This window comes from Venturia canescens, chromosome 2 (genome assembly GCF_019457755.1).
Source record: "Venturia canescens isolate UGA chromosome 2, ASM1945775v1, whole genome shotgun sequence".
NCBI classification, from domain to species: Eukaryota; Metazoa; Arthropoda; class Insecta; order Hymenoptera; family Ichneumonidae; genus Venturia; species Venturia canescens.
Genome location: NC_057422.1, coordinates 30,495,008 through 30,518,857, shown reverse-complemented (window position 1 = coordinate 30,518,857; position 23,850 = coordinate 30,495,008). Strand labels below are relative to the sequence as shown.

The following is a 23,850-nucleotide window of genomic DNA, read 5'->3' as shown; positions in this document are numbered from 1 at the left end:
CTCTAATTATTCGACAATCGGTTTAAACACATCTTGCATTCTCTGCTGAGCACTATCACGTCCACTTTTCAACATTCGATGTTTCCGTCTGATTGCATCACTTGCCTTGGCAAGTTCATTCAATACAGCCTTCTCCCTTAAAAGTTCTTTGCTCTTCATGTTGACGTATGCAAGTCAGACTCTAGACTGTCTTTAAAACTGAAAGAACAATCATTTATCATCGACGGTGAGGAAGGAATCAAATCCTCTTCTATATCTTCCGGCATTCAATTCACTCTCCTTGTCAATCGTGATGAATCCATACTTGTCCGACTTCCAACACTTTATACACATGTTTTTGAAGCACGCATAAGTCATATCAGTATTCACATGGTCATTATACACATGTTTTAGATTCATATCGTCTTGCTTGAATAGTACAACAAAATTTGCATTATCTCTCACAAGATGTTTCGGGATACGGGTATACGTTTGACATAGATAAAAACTGTCCACAATCTCATGTCTCCCCATGGAAAAAAATGCTGTCACATTATCCTGCTTTTCGCATGCTATATCATCAAAGATAAATATTGAGTTTGGTCGAGCTTCACTGGGGGCCACAACTTGTTCATGCTCGTTAAATGGGAAGAATTCCACTCCTTTTACGGGTTTGAGCATTTGCTCGAGAAGTCGATATTTCGGCTGTTTCAACGATTTCGAGTAGAGATAAATGTTCTCGAATCTCAAACCGTTTGGATGTATCAGGAGCGTAAGTAGAGCATTCGTTTTTCCACAATTCGATGGTCCACAAAACACGGCACGAATGCTACTAGGTAGTATGTTCCCATGACGCTTCACTTTCTTTGCATCACCTACGAGTTCATCGAAATTTATTACGGGAAGTTGACCACCTTGTTTCTTCATCTTCATCGCGCATGCTACTGATTGAAAAAATCATATAAATGCGACTTTATAATATAATACTGATCAGTCGTGTTCGGAATTGCATCTACCAGGCTATCAATATTGTGGACCTGGCACAAAATTAGCCAAACGTCTTGCTCGTGGTGATCCAGGTATAAATCCGCTGGACGCAGCTTGCAAACAGCACGATATCGCATATTCGAAAAATCGCGACAACTTGGAAGCAAGACATTTGGCGGATAAAGTTTTGGCTGAACAAGCTTGGAAGCGTGTAACCTCGAAAGACGCGAGTCTCGGTGAAAGAGCAAGTGCTTGGGCTGTGACGAACATTATGAAGACTAAGAGGAAATTTGGATTGGGTATGAAACGCCCGAAAAGTGTTTGCCTGAAAAAGATTATCGGTGCTGCGAAGAAAGCAATGATACGTAGTGATGATTCTCGTAAAGTCGTAATGTCTGCACTGAAAGGTGCGCGAGCTGGTGTAAAGGGCGTTAAAGTACGCACGCCTAGGATTCTACCTGTTCCTCAAAAAACCGGCAGTTTATTACCCTTCCTCGTACCCATCTTTGCCGGTCTTAGCGCTGTTGGAACATTGTCGGGTGGCAGTGCTGCAATAGTCAAAGCTGTAAATGCTGCTCAAGCGGCTAAAAAGGAATTGGCCGAACGTAAGCGTCATAATCGAACACTCGAGGCCATCGCTTTGGGTAAAGGTTTACACTTGAAACCATACAAACAGGGTTTGGGTCTTTACCTCGGGTCAAAAAACGTGTAATCCCGCCACCACATCAACCACTCACCGACATCGATCTGCTAAAATATGCGGGAGCCATGAAAATTCGTAACTTTCGCGGTGTTTTCATGCGTGACACTTTACCTGCGGACGGACCACTCGAGCAAGAATCAGCAATCGTTAATTTGGATGATAATGTGGGACCTGGTACACACTGGGTTGCTTATAAAAAATCTGGCCGAGGAGTCACATACTTTGACAGCTTTGGCAATCTTCCACCTCCACCCGAACTCATGAAATACTTTAATGTTGGTAGCGTGAAATATAATTATAAAAAATATCAAGAATATGACACAATAATATGTGGACATTTATGTTTCAAATTTTTGTGTAATCAACTGAATCGGCGAGACAATTATAAACTATATAAATAAAGACTATGGAGCTATGTGTTTAGTTCTAAAGTTGCGAGCATCATGGATGATAGTTTAACCATTACCATCACTGGCACATCCTCCATACTCGAAGCACAATTTTTTCCACCCATCGAACTATCGCCCGACAAAAATTATACTCTTGGACTCGTCGAGCTGCTCACGTTCAAATCAATTCCAAATATTGACATTGGTTGCAATGAATTTCATGTTGGAACGCAAGTGTTGACCATTCCAACGGGCAGCTATGAAATTGAAGATATTGAAAAATATTTGAAAGCTCAGTTGACAAACATACAAATTCAGCTTAAGCTCAATTTCACTACGAATTATACGCTTCGTAGTGAAATTGAGTGTAATCAATCGATTGATTTTACATCGAACAATTCTATTGGACCTCTTTTGGGTTTTACATCGCGTCGATTGGAACCCAATAAAAGACACGTGTCTGATTTGACGGTATCCATTATCAAAGTGAACGCCATCCGAGTCGAGTGTAACATAACAACTGGTGCATACATCAACGGACGAAAAGTTCACACAATTCATGAATTTTTTCCATCTGTACCGGCTGGCTATAAAATCATCGAAGTACCATCGAGTGTCATTTATCTACCAATCACAAATCGGCGAATTGACAATATACAACTTCGTATTGTTGATCAGGACGGAGATTTAATAAATTTTCGCGGCGAAGTAATTACCATACGAGAACATATAAAATCTCGATGGGGATAATTTACAATCACCGTATTGGCAATATTAATAAGCCAACATGGGATTACGAAACCACCAGTCGTCGAACGACGCTGAAAGCGTTAACACCTCAAAACCTTCTACTATTAAAGAGTTTGGGTCTCAAAATTCGTAGAGTTGCCGTGTGAGAAATTATATGTTGTGCATTTCCTGCTTGCGATGGAGGAAGAAATCATAAACATCCAAACACCCGTGATGTTTGACGAATCCATCATACATTATGAGGTTCATGCTCATCAACCATACGCATCGTCAACATACAACAATAGTGATGAAATACGTATTTCAATCCAACATCAAGATTTATCAATTTTACCGAGCAAAAGTTCAATTCACATTTGCGGTAAACTGACAAAGGCGGATGGTACAGCGTTAGCTGCAACGAGCCTCGTCAACACTGCCATTTGTCATTTATTCGAGGAGGTGCGTTATGAACTTAACGCAGTTGAAATCGATCGTAATAAAAATGTGGGAATCACATCTCTCATCAAAGGATATACATCTCATTCGTCGGCGAGAAGTGCAATGCTTGAGAACACCGGTTGGCTCGATGTTGAGGAGACTCAACAAATTGTAGACGTAGCAGGCAACTTTGACGTATGCATACCACTGAGCATGCTGCTGGGATTTGCTGAAGATTATCGAAAAGTGGTGGTGAATGCAAAACACGAATTGATCTTGACTAGATCACGTTCCGATGATAATGCAATAGTTCAAGCAGCCGCTGAAGATTATAAAATTACACTACGAAAAATTGAATGGCTCGTTCCATACGTCACCGTGGCAGATAAACGGAAAATTCAACTGTTGAAATTCATCGCCAAAGATACTCCAATTCCAATGAGTTTTCGTACGTGGGAATTGTATGAATATCCAATGTTACCAGCGACATCGAAACACGTGTGGTCTGTCAAGACATCCACACAGCTGGAAAAACCTCGATATGTGATCCTGGCGTTCCAAACAGGACGAAAGAGCGTTAAAAGGCAAAATGCGAGCAATTTTGATCATTGCAATGTTACCGATGTAAAATTATACTTAAATTCACAATGTTATCCCTATGGTAACATGAATTTGAATATACCGCAAAATCAGTATGCAGTACTATACGATATGTATACAAACTTTCAACCGATGTACTACAATAAGGAGGCCGAACCGTGGCTTACAAAAACGGATTTTCTCAAATATGCTCCTCTCATTGTGGTTGACTGCTCGAAGCAGAACGATTCTCTCAAGTCTGGGCCTGTTGATGTACGCCTTGAATTTGAAACAAGCACAAATATTCCTGCTCAAACATGCGCATACTGTCTCATTCTACACGATCGCATCGTTGAATACAATCCTGTGAGTGGTGGGGTGAAAAAATTGGTATAAAGTCATGGTGATGATTTTACTAATCGTCAGTCGAGATGGACTTTATCGTTGATCTCCAGGGTTTTAAGGGCTCACGCAATGAATTTATCCCGAAAGAAATATCAATTATTCGAGCCAACGACAAAATTTATAAACCTCTAACGCTGTTCTTCAAATCACCATGTACTTGGGACGCGTTACCCGGTCGATATAAAATAACAAACAAATGGTTGGAACGAAATGTTCACGGGATTTCATGGGACTATGAGGGTCTACCATACAAAACAGCGAAAATAATCATTCAAACAATCTTACAACGAGCTCGTGCTATATACGTGAAAGGGAGCGAAAAGTCTTTGTGGCTGAAGAATTTCTTGGATCTGTCATCGGAAATTATCGATATGGAGACTCTGGACTGCCCATCGTTGCAGAAGTTGCCGAAAAGTCGCCTCGATTGTCCTCACCATCACCATAACAATCCGAAATACAATTGTGCGAATGCGAATGTGAAATCGCTCAGAAGTTGGTTATATGTATATCTAGCATTGTGTGAACGAGGAATTTTCAAATAAACAAAACATTTCTACGATGAGACGTTTTCCATATTTTTATTATAAAGTCTCCTCCTTCTCCTCCTCCTCCTCCTCCAATCAGTCTACAATATTTCATATTATTATTACTATTATTAGTATGATTTTTCAATAATGATCACAATTATACATTTTTTTCTCTTCACGAAGATTTTGGAATATGTTTGAACAAAATTTTACTCCACTTGTCGGCAAACGTTTCCATGTAGAGTTCTCTCGCTTGAGCCGCCTCCAACAGCTTTTTGAATTCATCCTCGTCTTGGTCGGAAGTCTCCCCGGTAGAAAAACCATGAATTCACCTCCGATGTTGGCGATGTATCGTTTTCCAAATTTCATTTTCACCGATCGAATATGATGAATTGGATGATCAGTCCCGACCTCAAGTTCAATCAGCTTCTTCGTTGGTATGTTGTTTTCCAGCGTGGCAACTTTGTTCAAAGATGTAAACTCCATTTTTGAAGAGTGAATTTTTTTCTCGTCTGCTCTCGAACTAATGCAGCAGCTGACTGACGACGACGTTCCTCTCGATTTCTCTGGAATTTTTAGGGTTATTCCCCCTCTACCTCATGCATGTCCTCCCTCTCCCGACATTTTCTACAATTTTTCCGTAGAGGGGCCGGAGCATCAATGTGATCTTCCATCGAAGACGTATTCCAATGATCATGGCATCGACGCAACGATTGAATTTCAACGTCGGATTTGTAGTAATATGGAAAACGCTCCCACAAAACATCCGTAAAGTCACTGAAATATTTCTTGAACGTTGATGGTGATATAATGAGGAGTTCTTCCGCCGTCATTTCACGAGGGCTCCGTATACAATAAATTGCATAAATATTCACTAGTTGTTCCATGATCCAACATTTTTCACACTCTCGACGTATTGGTCCTAGAGCATCAATATGAGTGGACATCCACGGTGGATTAAAATGATCGTGACAATATTGATAAGACTGAACTTCACTATCACTCTTCAAATGTTCGGGTAATCGATCCCATAGCGATGGAATGAATTTACCATAATATTTTATGAGCAGAATCTTAGGAATTGATTCGAGTTCATTTTTAGTCAGCGTCCAATGTTCTTTCAACGGATTGATCGCATACATACTCGCACATCTATCCATCTTGAGAATACTTTTCATACTGAAGTCTTGAAAAAAAAAAAAAATAACAAAATGTCGAAAAAATCTTGAGACCTCTTATAGAATTATTGTAGAATAATTTTGCTGCAGACCCTTCCCTATCCGGCCCGCACATGAGCGATGACGAATCAATGGCATTTCAAACTGAATGTTTTCATCTCGACATAAACCCAGAGTTCAAAACTCTTAGAGAATATTTTTTCTCGTTCACTCCGTCTCTCTCATGCTTTTGCTCTCTACGGTCATTCTATCTCTCTCACACCTCTCTCTCCAACTGCAGACCCTTCGTTATGCCCCCCCCCCCCTCCCCTCCCTTATCTGCATCCGAGGCGAAGACAAATCCGTAACGCACTGGTCATAAATTAACACGATTTTTCTCATTCCATCTCTCTCACACTCACCATCGGCTCTATCTCTCCTTCTTTTTCAAGGGCCGCGAGAATGTGTGCGACACACACACACGGCCCTACGGCGCGCGGCTTCCCCCTTCGCTGCCCCCCTCTGGCCCTGGCGCTTCCCCGCACCCCGCTCCCCCCTCGCCCCATTTGAGCCAGAACCGGCGTAGCCTTACTACTCGAACTTATTATAAAAATCGTATGAATATGTACACTTATTCGCAATTAATGATCTAATTTCCAATATCAACCATAATTTTTTTCCTGTACGCACCGTGAGAGTAGCCCCTTCACTTCGTCCTTACTTCAATCACAATGATTTTTTCATGCTTTTTTACCTTGTTCACATCTTTTGTGGGTAATAACAACGATCGACCTCCCATTCGTTTTCCATTTGCCGTACGTCGCAATATTGTCATCTCGTTATCAGTAGCGGGTTCGATGAAGTCGTACCTATCCATATTTTCCTAATTAACATATTGAACAATTTACTTGGACCACTATTGTTACTTCATATCGTTACATTATACTCGTTAGATGAGATTATATACTTGGTATCATTTTTCCATGGACCTCAATAGAAATATTAACGTTATTTGACAACATTTAAAATTTTGCTTCAGCACGCGCGTTACCTTCGCCGTTGATTGATCGTGTTCCTTTCTGGTCGTCAGCGACTTTTTTGATTGTACTTCCTTATCTCGATTACCAAAATATCTCATTTTTTTATTTCCCGAGTTCTTCGCAAGTTTATAATTGGATCGGTCGTTCGCCATTGGTTCTTCATCAGACTCAACAATACGTTTACGCTTACATTCATCTTGTGAACATGTAGACGGTGTAGATGTCGTGCTTATCCGATCCGAAGGGATTTTCCCGAATTTCAGTTTAAGTTTTCGCCGGTCTTTTTTCAGGGTTGGCGTTTCATTCTCTTCTTGAAGTTTCTAAAAACTTTTTCCATCAGTCACCTGTCATTACTTTTTCTTTATCGATTAGTACTTTCTACGCGTCATACCTTCTCATCGCTCGTTCGAGATTTTGACAAAATCTTTGAATCGAGGAATTCCCAGGTAATATTTTCGGCCTCGTAGAGAATCCTAGTTCCTATGACGGTAGGTTTTTTTCTCCGTCCAACGAATTCTTCCCGTCTATGTTTCTAAATCATAAAGATCCTCCGTTCATTAATTACAACATTCCGTTGATATTCGTACCTTACAAATACTCACTTTCTTTTTCTTAACATTTTTTTGCGTCTATTTTTTCAACCATGTTAGCTTATAATTTTTTATTAAATCTTGCTTCACCGTTTGTACGACCTTTATAACCGTTATGACCTGGTATTTTCTATTTGGACACATATCACATTCTTTACCGGGATCTGTTCGTTTATTAAAATATTTATATTCAACAGTTTTTCATGACGAGGAAAGATTTTCGGGGAATAATGAAAAGTGCTAGTGTTACACACTGAGAAGGGGATAGAAAAAGATAATTGCATCGCGTTCATTCAACATTTGCTAAGGAAAATTTCATTCTTCGTTATTAGAGAGCTATTACTTCCCTCGTGGATTCATTGATGCCATTTCTAGAGTCAATCGAAAAAGGACAAAAGGTGACTTCAGAATTAGTGTCAATAATCTGTCTTGATTGACGGAACGAGGAATGAAACGGAAGTGACGTTTTTTTTACTACATATTTGTGGTCAAACTTTCTTCAGCTTCAGACCGCTCTTGGAGTCAAAACGACTGCAAGTGTGGAGTCAATTTTTGTCCGATCCGCTCTCTTGCAGGGTCAAAACGACTGCAAATGTGGAGTCAATTTTTTCCGATCCGCTCGCTCGCAGGGTCAAGACGACTCCAAATGTGGAGTCAATTTTTTTCCGATCCTCTCGCTCACTGGGTCAAAATGACTAAATCTGGAATGAATTCTTTTTTCGATCTGCTAAAACAGCACGCTGTGCTGCCGTATTGCCTATCGTTGCTGTATTACAACAATAGAACATCAAAAAGAATTTAAACAAATCGAAAAAAAACGGTTGAGTCGTTTGAGACTCGACCCCATGACTCTCGGAGTGTGAGCTTAGAACGCTATCCACTACGCTACCTGACAATTTATAACTGATGTATAACGAAACTCGCATATCAATTGTGACTCACGCGATTGATATGCGAGTTTCGTTGTACCTCAGTTGTAAAATGTCTGAGTCGATTCTTTTTTCATCTCGTTCGCAGGGTCAAATTGACTTTAAATTTGGAATTTATTTTTTTCCCTATTTATTTTTATCTACTCACTCACAACATTACGTCAGAAATAAAGTTAACGTAGACGCATTTTTAATATTCGCCGGAATTGTGCAATCACTAATTATATCTGAAAAGCTGGTATGTGAGTTGTATATAATGTACGAAAAAATATATTATATTTGCAAAGTAATTCACAAATAATCTTTTTATAATTTATTATGCATATCTATTTGGTATTTTTCGTTTTTTTGGAGACAAAAATTTTTTCACATATTGCCTTACATCGAATTTCCCATCGATAAAAGTTCTTGATGATGAAGAGAACAGTTTCAGAAACTTTCGAGGTTATTCTGAACGCTTTCAAACATAACACAGCTCATGTGTGAGTAAATTGTAGAGTCGCACAAACATTTCTCAAAGGATATCCATCGAAATAATAGCAATAATGCATGTTTGCTGTAACATGGAATTTTGAAAAACTGTTTTTGCAAAATACTTTCACTCTTTCTTTAGGAAGCACGATAAAAATTGTCATTTGTACTCACACGTTTTTTAATCTCATCATCTATACCTAGATATATAGAAAAAAGAAAAAAATTATGCTCGGTAGCCTGCTTCAACATTTTTTGACCGTGACAAAGTTTTAAAAGATTCATCATTCCATGAAACATTAACACCCAGTTTTGGCTGTATTTATTGCTATCGCACATGGTTTTGGTCGTAGGCTCTCTAACTAATACGAGTAATTTATATATTATTTTAGAAAATGTAAAAACATTCAAACATGGAAATGTTTGGATAATGGAAAGCATGGATAATTCTGTATCACAAAAGTGGTGCCACTTCAGACATCGCAAAAAAAAATTCAATTGGGGCACACGAACTGTGAAATTCAGAATTATACAAAATCACAAAGTGGTTATTTTTTATGAACTATTAGGTAATTCAACACCCTGCGACAGTTCAATCCGTTTCCCATACATTGGAAATTTTCATTCCGTAAATTGTGTCGTTGTATTTAAATATTATTACTGGTACCCTGACGTTTTTTATTTCGACGAATCCTCTAGTTGAAAAGCGCAGAGATCGAATGTGTGCTGCTCCTTGTAGATTCCCAGTATTTTCAAACCATTTGATAAAAAGTCCATTGATTGTGTTTCCATCATTCGTTTGGTAGCTCACAATGCTTAAAATTTCCGCAAATCTTCCGTCAATCGTATAAATGTATTTATCACAACTGCGATTGTCTTTTTTGTCCCCTTCGACGCTGGTATACAAGGTTCCTTTGTAGAAAACTTTTTTGGAAATGTTGAGTCTACCGTTACACACTAGTCCTTGCTCTATCAGTAGATCATTTTCCCAATTGTATGCATTCCGTGATTGCGTTATTCCGAATACTCTAAAGTCGTTGTAGTGTTCGTAATCGATATCACCTTGACAGAGTGTTTTTTTACCGTTATTCCATATGTCTCTAATTGTTTGTTTCGTCAGGTCGTTAAAATCTGGACTTTTCATGACGTATCTGATATATTCGTTTAACAAATATCTATTCATGATTTGAAGTTGTCTACCATTACTGCTGTGTAACGAATTTAATATTTGTCTGTTGAAACTTTCAAATTTATAAACATTGTGCACCCATAGCGGTCCCCAATGTTTAACTGTTTTGCACAAGTGCCTCAAAAGATGGATGTTTATGGACATGTTTACTAAGCCGTATCTTTCTTCATACTGCGTTGCGAAGTCATCAATGAGTCTTTGAGCTCTTTCAATTTCTTCCAAAGTCATTGTGTCCCCATTCAGTATGTTCAGTGCCTCAGACAACATGCGAAATAAGTCAAGATATATGTCCGGTATCAAATCAGTCAAGCACGGTATGCAGTAATATAAAATCCAATTCCGCCACTCCGATGCTTTCCACAAGTGATAATATTCGATACCTCGCGGTTTCCTAGCTAATCGACTTGGTGTTCGTATTTTTGTGAGTCGTTCATTGATCCTCCTACGCATTCGTGCGTTACCGCAATGCCAAGGTACCGCTGTTCCGCTGTAAAGAACCAGCTCCGTCAATTTTTTCACCACACCAATGTCGACACAATGCATTGAATCGACTACGACGCCTCTACGAAGATCAAACTGTTGCAGACATCTCAGTATTGAATTTGCCTTCACACCTCTCACTTTGCTCCTTGTACGTGTCGCTTCCGTCATATCTTCGCGAATTTCACGATCCGTACGGTTAACTATATCTTCGATCGGATATACCCGAGCTCCATTTTCCAGTCGAATCCCTGGTGCGTAACAAAAACTGCATCCATTTCGACCGTTGTATCTTGTCATATTGAGAATTTGACTTCTCGCTGGAGTATCTACTGAACAAGTTGTAACAATAAATTTACTCGTGATTCTTTCAATCCCGTTGGACCTCCATTCGATACCGGTATGAAACAGTTCACGAAGTTCTTCTATAATCGGCCTCATATAAATAGTCAAATCCGGATGTTTCTCGTCAATCCAAATTCCTGCCAAGATTATGAATCTTTTCCTCGCATGAGGAGGAAGTTCGTTGATACTCAATAATATTGGCCACGCACTGTGTTTGGACGACTTGCCGACTTGACATCCATCTGTATGTATGGTAAATGAAAAATTCCAATTGGAATGTAAAAATTGACCAATTCTTCGTAAATTCTTATATCGTTCACCATCAAAAATATCTTCAATTCCGTTGAGATGGATTTTTTGCCGATTCATTCGATAATCCAGTAATTGATGAAAATCGGGCGTTAATAATATTGTTCTTAACTGCATTTTCATATTCAGTTGAATGAAGTATGAACTGAATTTCAATGGTTTTTCGGGTTCGGAGAGTCCGCACTCGCAATCATTAAAAAGTTCTTTACCGACTCCAATTACATCTCGACATTCTTTGCAGTACGGATAACGTATTTGGAAATTTTCTTCTACTCTGTTCAATCTTCTCCACAAGCCCATTTTTGTTGTTGGTAATGTGTTTTGGTTTATGAATCCTTTGAATAATTTCATTACACCCAGAATTGTAATCAAATCAAGATTATGCCGTTGCGATAGAGCTAATATTGCTGTTATTACTTCATGTTCTCGAACATTTGGTTTCATCGTTAGTATCGGTCCTTCGTTTATTGAAAAAGCCGCTATATAATCGTTGTTTCCATCTCCGTCATCGCCGTAGTCGTCGCCGTCGTCGTCGTCGTCGCCGTCGTTGTCGTCGTCATCGTCGTCGTCGCCGTCGTCATCGTCGTCGTCGCCGTCGTCGCTGTCGTCGCCGTCGCCGTCGTCGCTGTCGTCGCCGTCGTCGCTGTCGTCGCCGTCGTCGTCGTCGTCGTCGTTGTCGCCGTCGTCGCCGTCGTCGTTGTCGTCATCGTCGTCGTCGTCGTCGTCGTCGTCGTCAACACTTACAAGATCATGCATATCATGACAGTCATCATTAAAATCTCCACTTATTTCGTTCTCTTCATTGATGTATTCATCGTGGCTTTCATTGTTCGATTCAGATGCAAAATCCGTTGTACCAAATGTTGTTGTTGTTGTTTGTGCATTCGATTCTCCTCTATACCCATGTTTCTTCACCTGTAATGTTTCCAAAATGTAATTAGACGTCTCAAAATGCATTTCCTCCACAGATCATTCTCGTAACTTCTAACTCTGAATATGAACAATTTTAAAGGATTCAAGTATCGGCTGAGGTCTGTATACTAGTAGAAACGCATGCACGTTTATTGTCAAATATTTCTCTATTATGATCGTTGCGTATAATATCAGGTTTCGCTCTTTTTGTTTCAATCTTTTTTTTTAAATATATTTATCGACATTATATGTTTTTTCACGAAAATGCATAGAAGTAATTCCGCAAATTTTATCGGTTCCGCTCTGACTTATCCTGAGTTTTGAAAATAATTCGACTCCAAATGGATGAACAAAAAGATCTGAAAAGCTGCGGCCTGTAAGTTGTCAGGAAGGGGTGCCAACAAGCTCTATGTTCATTTCAATTCCAAAAAAATTTGTGTTTGCTATATATTTGATCGCTTTTTTTAAATTGCCTCGGAAGCAGTCACAGCACTTTAGCTTGATTCAAAATATTTATCATTAAAAATATATTATTAAAATGCTACACACACATATATATATATATATTGTGACCGAAATTTTCATATTTTCAAACTTTGTCACAAAACTCTCCGTTTCTCTCTCTCGTCGATTTTTGTTTCGGGAAAAATCCCGTGGGCGCCAGTCGCTGAGCGACACGACGAAAAAGAGAAAGAGAAAATGTTGACCGGCTTGACTGGCAGCGGGATGGGAGTGAGCGAAGGGAAGAATAACTCGGAAATTTAATTCACAATTTGAAGTTAAATCTAATCAATTTCTTAATTTTTATTTGTCGGTTTACATTGGAATGTTTCTGTCACTGGTGAGATGAATCTAACGGGACTATCACGCAATTTCGGGGGAAAACGTCGCGAATCACACTCACACCCCGATCGGGATTCTACACACTCTATAATTTGATATCGAGCTCGTTTCGTCCTGTCACGGAGCTACTCGTGGTCAGGGAATTATTCGATGGAAAATTACGATGTTACAAATATTCACGGGATGAAAGAAATCACCGAGTCCCCGTTAATCGGTTACTCGGCCGAGCTGTTTCCCGTCGCAATCGTACGCGAACCCGATCCACTCACTCTCACTCACACTTACTCAATTATTCCCGACTTTTTCCCCACGAATCCTCGCACAATTATCACGACACGGAGATTTTCGAGCACGGCCACGCAAGCTACATTTACTTTACTTTTAATTTTGTCGGAAAAACGCCGCTTCACTAGCTGGGAACGCGGGTACGAACAGAAAAAGAACAAACTCTAAGCTTGAACAAAAGTCGCGAGGCGAAACCGTCACCGTGACCGTATTTCTCGAGAGGTTTTGGCCCTTTTGACGGGATTAATTGAATTTAATTGAATTTCCGATACGACGAGTATACAATTCGCCGCGAAGACAATAATGTTCGGATAAATTCTTCGAGAGGTCATCGATTACAGATCAATGAAAGAAAGCGGGAACTTACAGTCACACTCAACTCTCGAGATCTCCACGTCTGGCTCGCTCGATACTTCACGAAAATCTAACGAGATCGATCCTCGTTACGCAGCGTGTCACCACCCCTCTTTCTCCTTTTGTTCGATTTTCGCTCAACTGTTAGCAGGTGCGTCGCATCAATTTTCTATAATGGGCGATAGACGGGGCCCCGAATTTTCACGGGAGTAATTATTAATTCAACAGCGTTTATAATAACCCCTAGCCCGAATATGACATACGACGTAGACTAACGACGGGAACAGAAATTTGCCGATGTTTAATTCCCATCTCAATTGACGATTCTGGAACTCCGAAAAAGGTTTGACGCCCCTCTAGACGGGACTCCCCTGAGATGTCGATGACTTCAGAATTTGAAATTTCAATCGTCCAGAATCTTCGGGAATGTTCTGTAACGGGCGGCCTGTAATTGTGTGTTTCGATGTGACAAGAATGTGTTTTGCGTACGAGCCCTGCTCGAAGTACGCCGATGTTGTGATCTTTCCGGGAAGTAACCAAGTGTATGAGCTCCACTCGAAATGCACTGATACAACGATGACTGGTTTTCCTCTCTGAATTATCGAGATCTTAGTTTTCGGGACGGCTCGCATGAAAAATAATAAAAATAAATCACGGGGTATAAATTCATTATTCTTAAAATCCTTATTCTATAAAAGGTTTGCGTGGTCGTGCGTGGTCGAAGCAACGAGCGAGAGACGGGAGACTGCGAAAGACATCTTTTCATGTCATATTTCCGTTTGTGACAATCGCCAAAAATAAAATTGTCACAATATATATATATAGTAGAATATACAGCCCCTAAAAATTCAAATCATAACATAATAAATATTGAAGCATTCCAGGAAATAAGCTTATGATGTGCCTTCAACTTCCCATTCGTTTTTTGAAATTGGCGATCGTTTTTCGAGCAAACGGATTGTTTTCTCGCGCATGGCGCTCAAGTTTTGGGTCGTTGAAGAGCTGTCAATAAAACAGTTCAAGTCATAGACATGTATAACCTTTAAAACTGCAAAGCATTCCCCACAGACTTTGGCATACTTGTCAATATCGTTTATTATACGCAGTATTATATTCGACCAAATGTGCATTATAAATTGTGATAGGAGTGACAAGTGGTAAATAGTAATACTATAATATTATAAAAAAAATTAACCCAAAATAAGGAGCACCCTTTGTTCATTTCAACTTATGTGACCTTTACTTTCATGCATTTCCGAACGTTTGGTCATATTACTTTTGTCCGACTATAAAATCTTTCTAATAATCATTATGACATTTCATGGAAAAATTGGTCGCGTAGAAAGGTTTTATACACCCTCATGAAACTCTTTGTCCTACCGGCTCTGTACATTCGTATTTGGGTATTTCATCTTCAGTTGGCCTTCGTCCCACAACGGAAATGAAGTTTCTTATAAATATATCGATTTTTCTTTGCGCTGTTTTCTTCGACCGAACCATTTTTTTCTTCACTCCGATCTTCCCAATAAGATTGTCTTGATCCATCGTTGCCGCAGTTATACCTTCTCATTTCATCAAATTGCCAGGTGGAGCAGGAAACATGGAAAAATGAAGGACGTTGTAAAATTAGTATCACATTATTAGCATAAGTTACAGTTAGACGCGTTACATAATGTTAAACAAATATATTCTGCCATGTTTTTCACAATTTTCAGAAAATGCTTTGATTACATTTTTATAACTTTCCATCGAGCTGCTGCCGCGTCTCTTGATATTAATTAGTATTATATGTACTATTCGAAAAAAGTTTGTAAAATTGAAATTGTTGTAGCACCAAAAAATAAAATCATAGCTCCGATTATAAAAAATGCCTTTGTTTTTTTTTTAAGTGAAACTTCTTTACTGAGGGGACTACGATTTCCAAGCGTTACAGAAGTGATCATCAATCTGGATTGAAAGATTGATGGATGACTTAGTTAGTTAAAAATCAAAGAAATTGCCCTACTCTTTACATAGATAATTAGAGTGCAGTCAAACTTATTAAAAATCCACAATTTAATCGACATTTAAAAGACATTGACATTCAATTTCACTTTATACAAGAGTATTACGACAGAAAAAATTTTGAAATGAATTATATAAACACCAACGAATAGCAAGCTAATATTTTAACAAAACCTCTCAGTCAGTCAATGTGTTTGAGTATTTGCGACAAAAGATAAACATATTAAAAGAAGAAGTAGCAAAAGCGTTACGACCCAAAGTGGGAGAGTTATTGTCAATTAAACTTAAATTGGTTCTTGTGATGGTTACAAAATTACAGTTCTGTCAGTTTTGTCTGAAAATAATAAAATCGTTTCGTACATCATGCTCTGATCTTTGTGTATCTATTGTTGTAACTAATAATTACTAAAGGTGTAAATCATAACAAGAACCCGTTGTACCTATAATTATTGTATTAAATAAAAAAGCGTTATATCAAATATCGTTTTTAAATTATATTCTTCAGCTCTTTCTTAATCTGAAATACTTTACCTTTTTTTTTGCTGCGGTAATATCAAAAATATATCGTTGTGACTGTGGTGGTAATTAATGAAAAAATATGAACGAGTTAAGGTCTGACGTTATATTTTCCTAGAAAAATAAATGAGGTTATTCAATGAATATTTATGCGTACAGGTTTCCTATGAGAATATATTATCGTGCTCACTGCAAAATTAAACGTTGCATCATTGACCGCGAAAATGAACCGTAATGTGATGTTGTCGTAGATAGTTTGAAGATTTTTCGAGTGTGTAGCACGTACACGTGTTTTTGAAGGTTATAAACTGACAGTTATTGAATCACGTTCACACTGCGAAAAAATTCATTTATGCATTTATTTGACGGATCATTCGATATATGAACGCGCTTTGAATAGGTACAATCGCGTATCGATATAATTTTCCTACGAACTTTTTTACAATTTTCAAGAAGAATAGTTTGTGCAGTGGTTTTATCTACTGCTATAAAAATACACGTCGCGTATACAAACTTCGATGTTATATATTGTTGCGTAACATTGCCCGAATGACGCGACTCGACGCGAGGTTAGGTTGGGGTTTACCCCACCTAACCTCGAAATACATTGCGACGCGGCGCAATGTTTTGCCCGCGAATATAAACTACGACCGACAGACCGCGTCACTGTTGGCCGGCGGTAGCCGAGTACTATATAGCGAGCTATACGGAGGCCCGAAACAAGCCGGCGGGGCGCGCGACACTAGCAGCGCCATACTTATTAAAATATAATTTTTATAGGCGCAATAATAGAAACGCGAGAATTAATTTATATATAACTTCTATTTACGAGATCCAACAAGTTATTTTCAAACATATGTTTGTATACGTATTTTTAATGAATGATCAATTTCATAGCATATATATAAATAAAGCATGACGCAATTCACGACATATATAGACAAATTTTTTACATGTGGTAAAACGTCGACTACGCGCGGTTGACGCTTAATATATATGGTTTGTACCTACCCCCGTTCATAGAGTGCGCTTTCGAACCGTTTCCATTTCTACACTAAGCGCACAATTCAGACGACATCGTGGACTTTCAATACACGCGGCTATACTTATATATAGCATACCGAGTGCAAAAGTTTATAAAACTTAAAAGTGCAAAAGTTTATAAAACTTGAAAGTGCAAAAAACGTAAAATCTTGTAAATAAAAGATTATCGCTGTTCGCGAAATAAAATTCAATTACGTTTGAAAAGAAAAAAAATATTTCACAAACGTTGCTATTGCGACGATAACACAACCTCAAAATATCAGTATCAATTCACAAAATTCATGTTGTGTACCATATAATATCTTCGATCGAGTATAACCAGCGAAATAATGGAAATGGATTCGCAGGATATAGGCCGACAAGCAGTAAATAAAAAAAGCAACATGATAAGCTATCACGTTGCGACGACTATCGACGAACAGCCGGAAAAGAAACGTCCGTAAACCATTGATAATAAGATCACAAAAACAGAAAACGATGAAAATAATGTAAGTACACATAGAAAACAACAAAAAGTGAACGAGTGGGATCTGTTATTGATGCATGCTTCTTTAAAATATTAAATGCATATATTCAATATAGAAAAAGTCGACAAACAAGCCGACTGCTGGAAGTAACAGCACTCAGATCGGTGATGAACGATACAGATCTGTAGATGGCAACGAAGAGATGAAGTCCATTACTTTACTGTTAACTTCTGAGAAAGACAAAATGCGGCAAGAGTTGGATATTGAAATAAACGCATTGCGGAAGTCATTCATGGACAGTTGCAAACAATTTGAGAAATTTATGAAAACATTTGATAAAAAATATGCGGCATTGCAGAACATATTAGCAGGAAGAAACATGCTGCTCCAAGGATTGGCGATGATGGAAAGATTAGTAAGTCCACTGTGTGAGAATTCAGATGATTATTGATTGCATGATAATGAAAAGATTCAAAATCAGGCTTGAGACAAATAATAAATAATTGTAATAGATGGAGAATGATGTTGTAACAATCGATGACAATGCTATGACCAAGAATATTCATGATGAAATCGAAATAATCATACCTTGTAAAAGTGAAACGACACAAAATGAAGAGGTTAGTAAGATACATTAAATATATACGTTTCAATGAAAGAAACTATTTAATAGTACGAAGTCACAATAATGTAACAATTGCAATAAACCAGCATCGCGGTGGGCATATTCAATGAGAATTAATTTAGAAATTTGTTTTCTTTTTGGTTTAGATAGAGGTAAATGCCCGTGAAGTTATAGCAGAAAATAGTAAACCGAACAACTCAGCATCACTGCAGGTACATGAGCCAACTAGCGGAATAAACGATGACGACGTAAAGATCATGTAAAAAACAGGAACAGGTAATTTTATAGCATAGGAAGCGAACAAGATATTATATGTATATCTATAAAATATCTTAAGAGTAAGATGGATTATGATGTATTGTATATCAAAACATTGTCTGAAAGCATGTACACATTTCATTTGTATTGCAGATACTCTCTGTAATATTAAACATCAGATGTTTATTCTCATCCTAACTCTTCGATGATATTCGTTATCGGAATTCGGAACATAATACCTGAAGTTGCGAATTTATGCGTGTTGATATATGCAATCGAACTCAGCATTCCATAAGATTTTCAATCTACAAAAAGTGCATGGAGCTTTTTCGCACCATTTCGCTTATAAAAAAATATATAGAGTGTATAAGTGCGTTTCTAATATGTTGAGTATCAAGAGACTCGGTAGAGTCTCGGGACAAGTACATTGACAGCCCTGTCGTCTGCTGGCCTGAGGCTCTCGGCGAGACTATCTTTTCTCTGAATAAAACGATTCGCGGTGGTGGGGGTAAAAGTGGCATGTCATTTTCTAGAATCGCGGAGCTCAAGAGATGTTTTGTTAAGCGAAAATTAGTTTGGAGACTAAATTTCAAAATCTCTTTTGAATGAGCCCGAAACCAACACGATCAGTAGCGTAATTGCTGAGAAAAAACTTTGCACAGGCTCAAGATTATGCAAAAGTTACTAACACATTTAGAAATTTGACATGTCTGTATATAATACCATCAAAGGCCTCATGTCCCTCGGTCTAACTTCGCGGCGGTGTCGCGGACTGACGTCACATGCCGAGAGCTCGAAAGTCACCAGCCGAAGTTTCACGTCATGTTGACGTTTGGGGTTATGATGTTAAGAAGTGCGTGCGGGATAACTAAAAATAATTTTCGTCATCTAACGAAGTGCATATTACTATTTATTTCGTTAAATTTTGTGATATACTAAACCAGTATCAAAGCGGCCGCGTAAATGTAGTCTGTGATATGTGTGCGAAAAAGGATATAAAAAATGCGCGATGCATATATGTCAACGAAAACTTTTCAAGATTTCATTATTTTGTTCGACTGGAAATAAGCGTTAACTAAAATAATCTTTCAATTAAATCAGAGTGCGAGAAATATTGTCCAGTGTAAATATATCGTCAGTAGGCTAGGTTATATATGAAGGCGTCAGATTATATATATGAATAAATACAACAAAAACACACAGAACTGTTAGAATGATGTTGTAAACTTTAATTGAATAAATGTTTTCTAATTTATTTCTCATGTTTCCCATATTTTGCTTCATATTCAGTTTGGCTCTGCCCTCTCCGATCCTTGTTTTCACTCCATCAGTTTGCAGCGGATCGATACATATCATTAATTAATTGCCTAATATGTGTCCTATGATTTTCTACTATTTCTTCATGCTGATTGTGGTAACGTGATTCAAGAGGTTTCCAGCTATGATCATCAATCTCACATTTTGTACATCAGATTCTCAAAACAGTTTCTGGTCTTGATATAAGTGTAGTTATTCTGTTTCCACCTGGTCTGTTGAGTAACAAATTTTGATACTTATTCCAAAAAGTCTTTGGATGCTTTGTTTGCTGATCATATGAAAAGTCGAATCTTTGGAATGCAGTAGGCAAACACAAATTTTGACAATACTTATGAAATGACATGTATGTTGAGTATTCCCACTTTGCAAACTACAAATGTGGAATTATTAGTGGAAAGATTTATTACGCTAAGTCTACAGTTGCTCAGTTTTGGATGCGATCAAATATAATGCCTGCTAACATCCATGGGAACATACAGAATTTCTGAATACAATGTTCGCTATTTCATTTCAACGTAACATCATGACTTTTGCCAATTTTTCTCTATAATACTATAGATTTGGATTATTGAAATACAGCAAAAATCTGCGAATTATAAAATTGATATACTGTGCCACTCATTTTACTTTTTAAAACTAACTGTAACATATATATGAAGTAAAAAACTCATCACAGAAGTCTTCAGTTGCTCATTTATGGATAGATTTTAAATTGCTGTCTTCAAAATTTATTGCGCAGATACATTGAATCGCAGCAGATACCTGCGAACTCTGAAATTTCTGTGCATAAATATGTGTGTTAAGTATCACCACCTATCTTTGATTATGAGAATGAGTAATAGAACTTGGTTTAGCAAGTTTTAAAGTATTTCTTTTTAAATACTATTGAAGTTTGTATTACTGCGGTATGAAGCGAATACCTCCACACTTTCATATTTTTGTGTCGCAGCATGTGTGCCAATTATTTAAATTTTTTACTCCAACCGTAACATGTAATCTCAAAAATTCATCACAAACGTCTTCAGCTTTTCTAAATTCCTAAATTTTCCGTTTTCTATTTTATTCTGAGTTTTTAAACTTTTAAATTCATTCCTGAATTCTCCTGAAATTGTTTTTCTCTAAAACCAATGCAGATACCTTAAACGTCTTTGAATTCCGTTGCTCTGTTGAATTAAGTAAGCTCAGTTTTTTTTGCTTCTTTGAGTTCTGACATAATAAATGTTTCCGGGTGCCTTTTTTCAGCAACTATCAAACTGTAGATAATTGGATCTCAGCGGCCACTTGCAAACTTTGGAAATATATTTCATCGGGGACACGTTTTGAATGACACGAAAATGTCTAGATTCAGAATGCAAAAGCAACATTTAAAAAGGGCCAATTCTGTTGGATTTGTTGTGTCTTGAATTTGATCTATCTCTCCTCTTTTCCTTTCTTTTTCCTAACGTTATCAGCCGAAAATCATATCTCGGCCCGCAACACGCATTGCTCCATGCTCTTGAGTTCCCAATGGACGAAACATATTAGAAGACAAGGAGAAAAATCGCCAAAGTCCAAGGATAGACCCGTGACGAAATATTTCCAGTACAATTTTGACGAAAAATAGGTCTTTTTTCGTGGAAATCAACGTTATAAGCAGTAAATCGTAAATAATTCATAGAAATTTAAATTAAAATTATATAGTCATCAAAATGTAAATAAAGAACTTTTGAAAAAAGGTTGGGACAAGTACATTGATGGTCCCTCGTTTGCTGATAATTCCACCCATAAAAAAAACTTTAAACAAAATTTTTTTTTAATTGTAAAAAAAATTATTTCATAAAAAAAAATACAGAACAATTCGAAAAAAATTTTACAAATCTTGAAAAAACGTTATATTAAAAAAAAACTAATCTGCATCTATTTTTTAAAGTGTCAAAAGAATCAAATAACAAGTAAAAAATAATAAACCGAAAAATCGCCCTTGAAATCATTTTGGAAACCGATACCTCATTCTTCTTATTTGATTCGAACAGCTAAATCAATTGAAAAAAATTCCATCTAATTTACGTGCAACATTAAAATTTATTATATCAATTCGAGGCCAAGTATTTTCTAATGAATTGAAAAAAGTTACCAATTGAATTACGTGCAGCACTAAAATTTATGATATCAATCGGTGGACAAGTATTTTATTAGTAACTCCAAATTTTGACATTATTGAATTGTTCCAAGAAGCTTTCAAATCCAAAAGAATCACATGCAAAGCTAGTCATTTCTTACTCTATGGTGGCAGAGACTTATAAGAAAATCGATTCTTCTCAGACTTTCAGGATCCTCTGGTATTATTCACAAAATTCGACGTCGATTGGATCGATACAAATTATGTTTAAATATGTGTTAAAAGTATTTGTCCGGCCCATCACTTTCCGTTTAAATTGTTTATCCAAATAAAAGTCAGGGCTTGTCTAGAACTGATGGATCACAAGTATTCATGCAGAGGGAATTGAGAGAATTATTTTCAAGTAATTTTTACTTAATTGCACTAATTTAATTAAAAACGGAAACAAATTATTCCGCAATATAGAAGGGATATTATTGTGCATCGATAAATGAAAAAAATTGTACATAATGTATATGTTCAAGCTTCCAAAATAACTCTGCAGTTTACATTCGATGACGGCAATTTTTACTTCCCACTTATTCTTCCAGCGAACGAGTTCCATTCGGAATAAGAACTAACCTATACTATTATTAAGAACATTAAATTAATAATGAATCGCATTTCAACAAACTTTTAACGAGATTCTGCCGTGCCATTTCGTTTTTTTATGATTGATTCTTTATTGAATGAATAGTGATGGGCCGGACAAGTACTTTTAACACATATTTAAACATAATTTGTATCGATCCAATCGACGTCGAATTTTGTGAATAATACCAGAGGATCCTGAAAGTCTGAGAAGAATCGATTTTCTTATAAGTCTCTGCCACCATAGAGTAAGAAATGACTAGCTTTGCATGTGATTCTTTTGGATTTGAAAGCTTCTTGGAACAATTCAATAATGTCAAAATTTGGAGTTACTAATAAAATACTTGTCCACCGATTGATATCATAAATTTTAGTGCTGCACGTAATTCAATTGGTAACTTTTTTCAATTCATTAGAAAATACTTGGCCTCGAATTAATATAATAAATTTTAATGCCGCACGTAAATTAGATGGAGTTTTTTTCAGTTGATTTAGGTGTTCGAATCAAATAAGAAGAATGAGGCATCGGTTTCCAAAATGATTTCAAGGGCGATTTTTCGGTTTATTATTTTTTACTTGTTATTTGATTCTTTTGACACTTTAAAAAATAGATGCAGATTAGTTTTTTTTTTAATATAACGTTTTTTCAAGATTTGTAAAATTTTTTTCGAATTGTTCTGTATTTTTTTTTATTAAATAATTTTTTTTACAATTAAAAAAAAAATTTTTTTAAAGTTTTTTTTATGGGTGGTATATACATAGATAGCAAATTTGCGAGATTTCGCGTCATGTTGACGTTTGAGGTTATGACCGCCGGAGTGCTGTAGAAAAATAAAAGTGGTTATTGAAAAGTGGAAGGAATGACGTGACTAATTAGTGTTGAATAATAATAATAATAACAATGAGAAAAAAAACGTTTGTTCATTATAACCTCTAAAACGTTCTTTCCAAACAGAAATTCTATGTTGTGTAATTACATTAAAGAGGTGGATGGTTGTGTGTAAACGAATTCAAATAAATTTCAAAAAACTTTGGTCAATTAATTCAATGTATTGTTGTCATAATTTCTTTCATTTAGTTTGGCTGTGTTCACCGGTCTTTTGACACTTTAAAAAATAGATGCAGATTAGTTTTTTTTTAATATAACGTTTTTTCAAGATTTGTAAAATTTTTTTCGAATTGTTCTGTATTTTTTTTTATGAAATAATTTTTTTTACAATTAAAAAAAAATTTTGTTTAAAGTTTTTT

The 23,850-nt window shown here is 37.0% G+C and overlaps 1 protein-coding gene across 2 annotated transcripts; it reads left to right on the top strand.

The window, feature by feature from the left end:
- The first annotated feature begins 17,240 nt into the window (after positions 1-17,240).
- On the top strand, positions 17,241-18,940 carry LOC122406038 (uncharacterized). Of its 2 annotated transcripts, XR_006259869.1 has the most exons (5): positions 17,241-17,695; positions 17,790-18,089; positions 18,187-18,294; positions 18,446-18,575; positions 18,711-18,940. XR_006259869.1 is itself a non-coding variant. In XM_043411193.1 (4 exons), exons 2-4 carry the CDS (start codon positions 17,877-17,879, stop codon positions 18,560-18,562), a joined length of 438 nt encoding a protein of 145 aa, XP_043267128.1. In that variant the 5' UTR covers positions 17,241-17,695; positions 17,790-17,876; the 3' UTR covers positions 18,563-18,694. The 2 variants fall into 2 exon arrangements, 1 of the variants encoding a protein (XP_043267128.1); XM_043411193.1 differs by lacking the exon at positions 18,711-18,940 and having other exon boundaries at positions 18,446-18,694.
- The last annotated feature ends 4,910 nt before the right edge of the window (positions 18,941-23,850 follow it).

Excerpts from the sequence above, each read along its gene's own strand:
- LOC122406038 (XM_043411193.1), top strand. The coding sequence starts at position 17,877 with ATGAAGTCCATTACTTTACTGTTAACTTCTGAGAAAGACAAAATGCGG. Across the intron at positions 18,090-18,186 it reads TGGCGATGATGGAAAGATTA|ATGGAGAATGATGTTGTAAC; the intron begins GTAAGTCCACTG and ends TAATTGTAATAG. Across the intron at positions 18,295-18,445 it reads AAACGACACAAAATGAAGAG|ATAGAGGTAAATGCCCGTGA; the intron begins GTTAGTAAGATA and ends TTTTTGGTTTAG.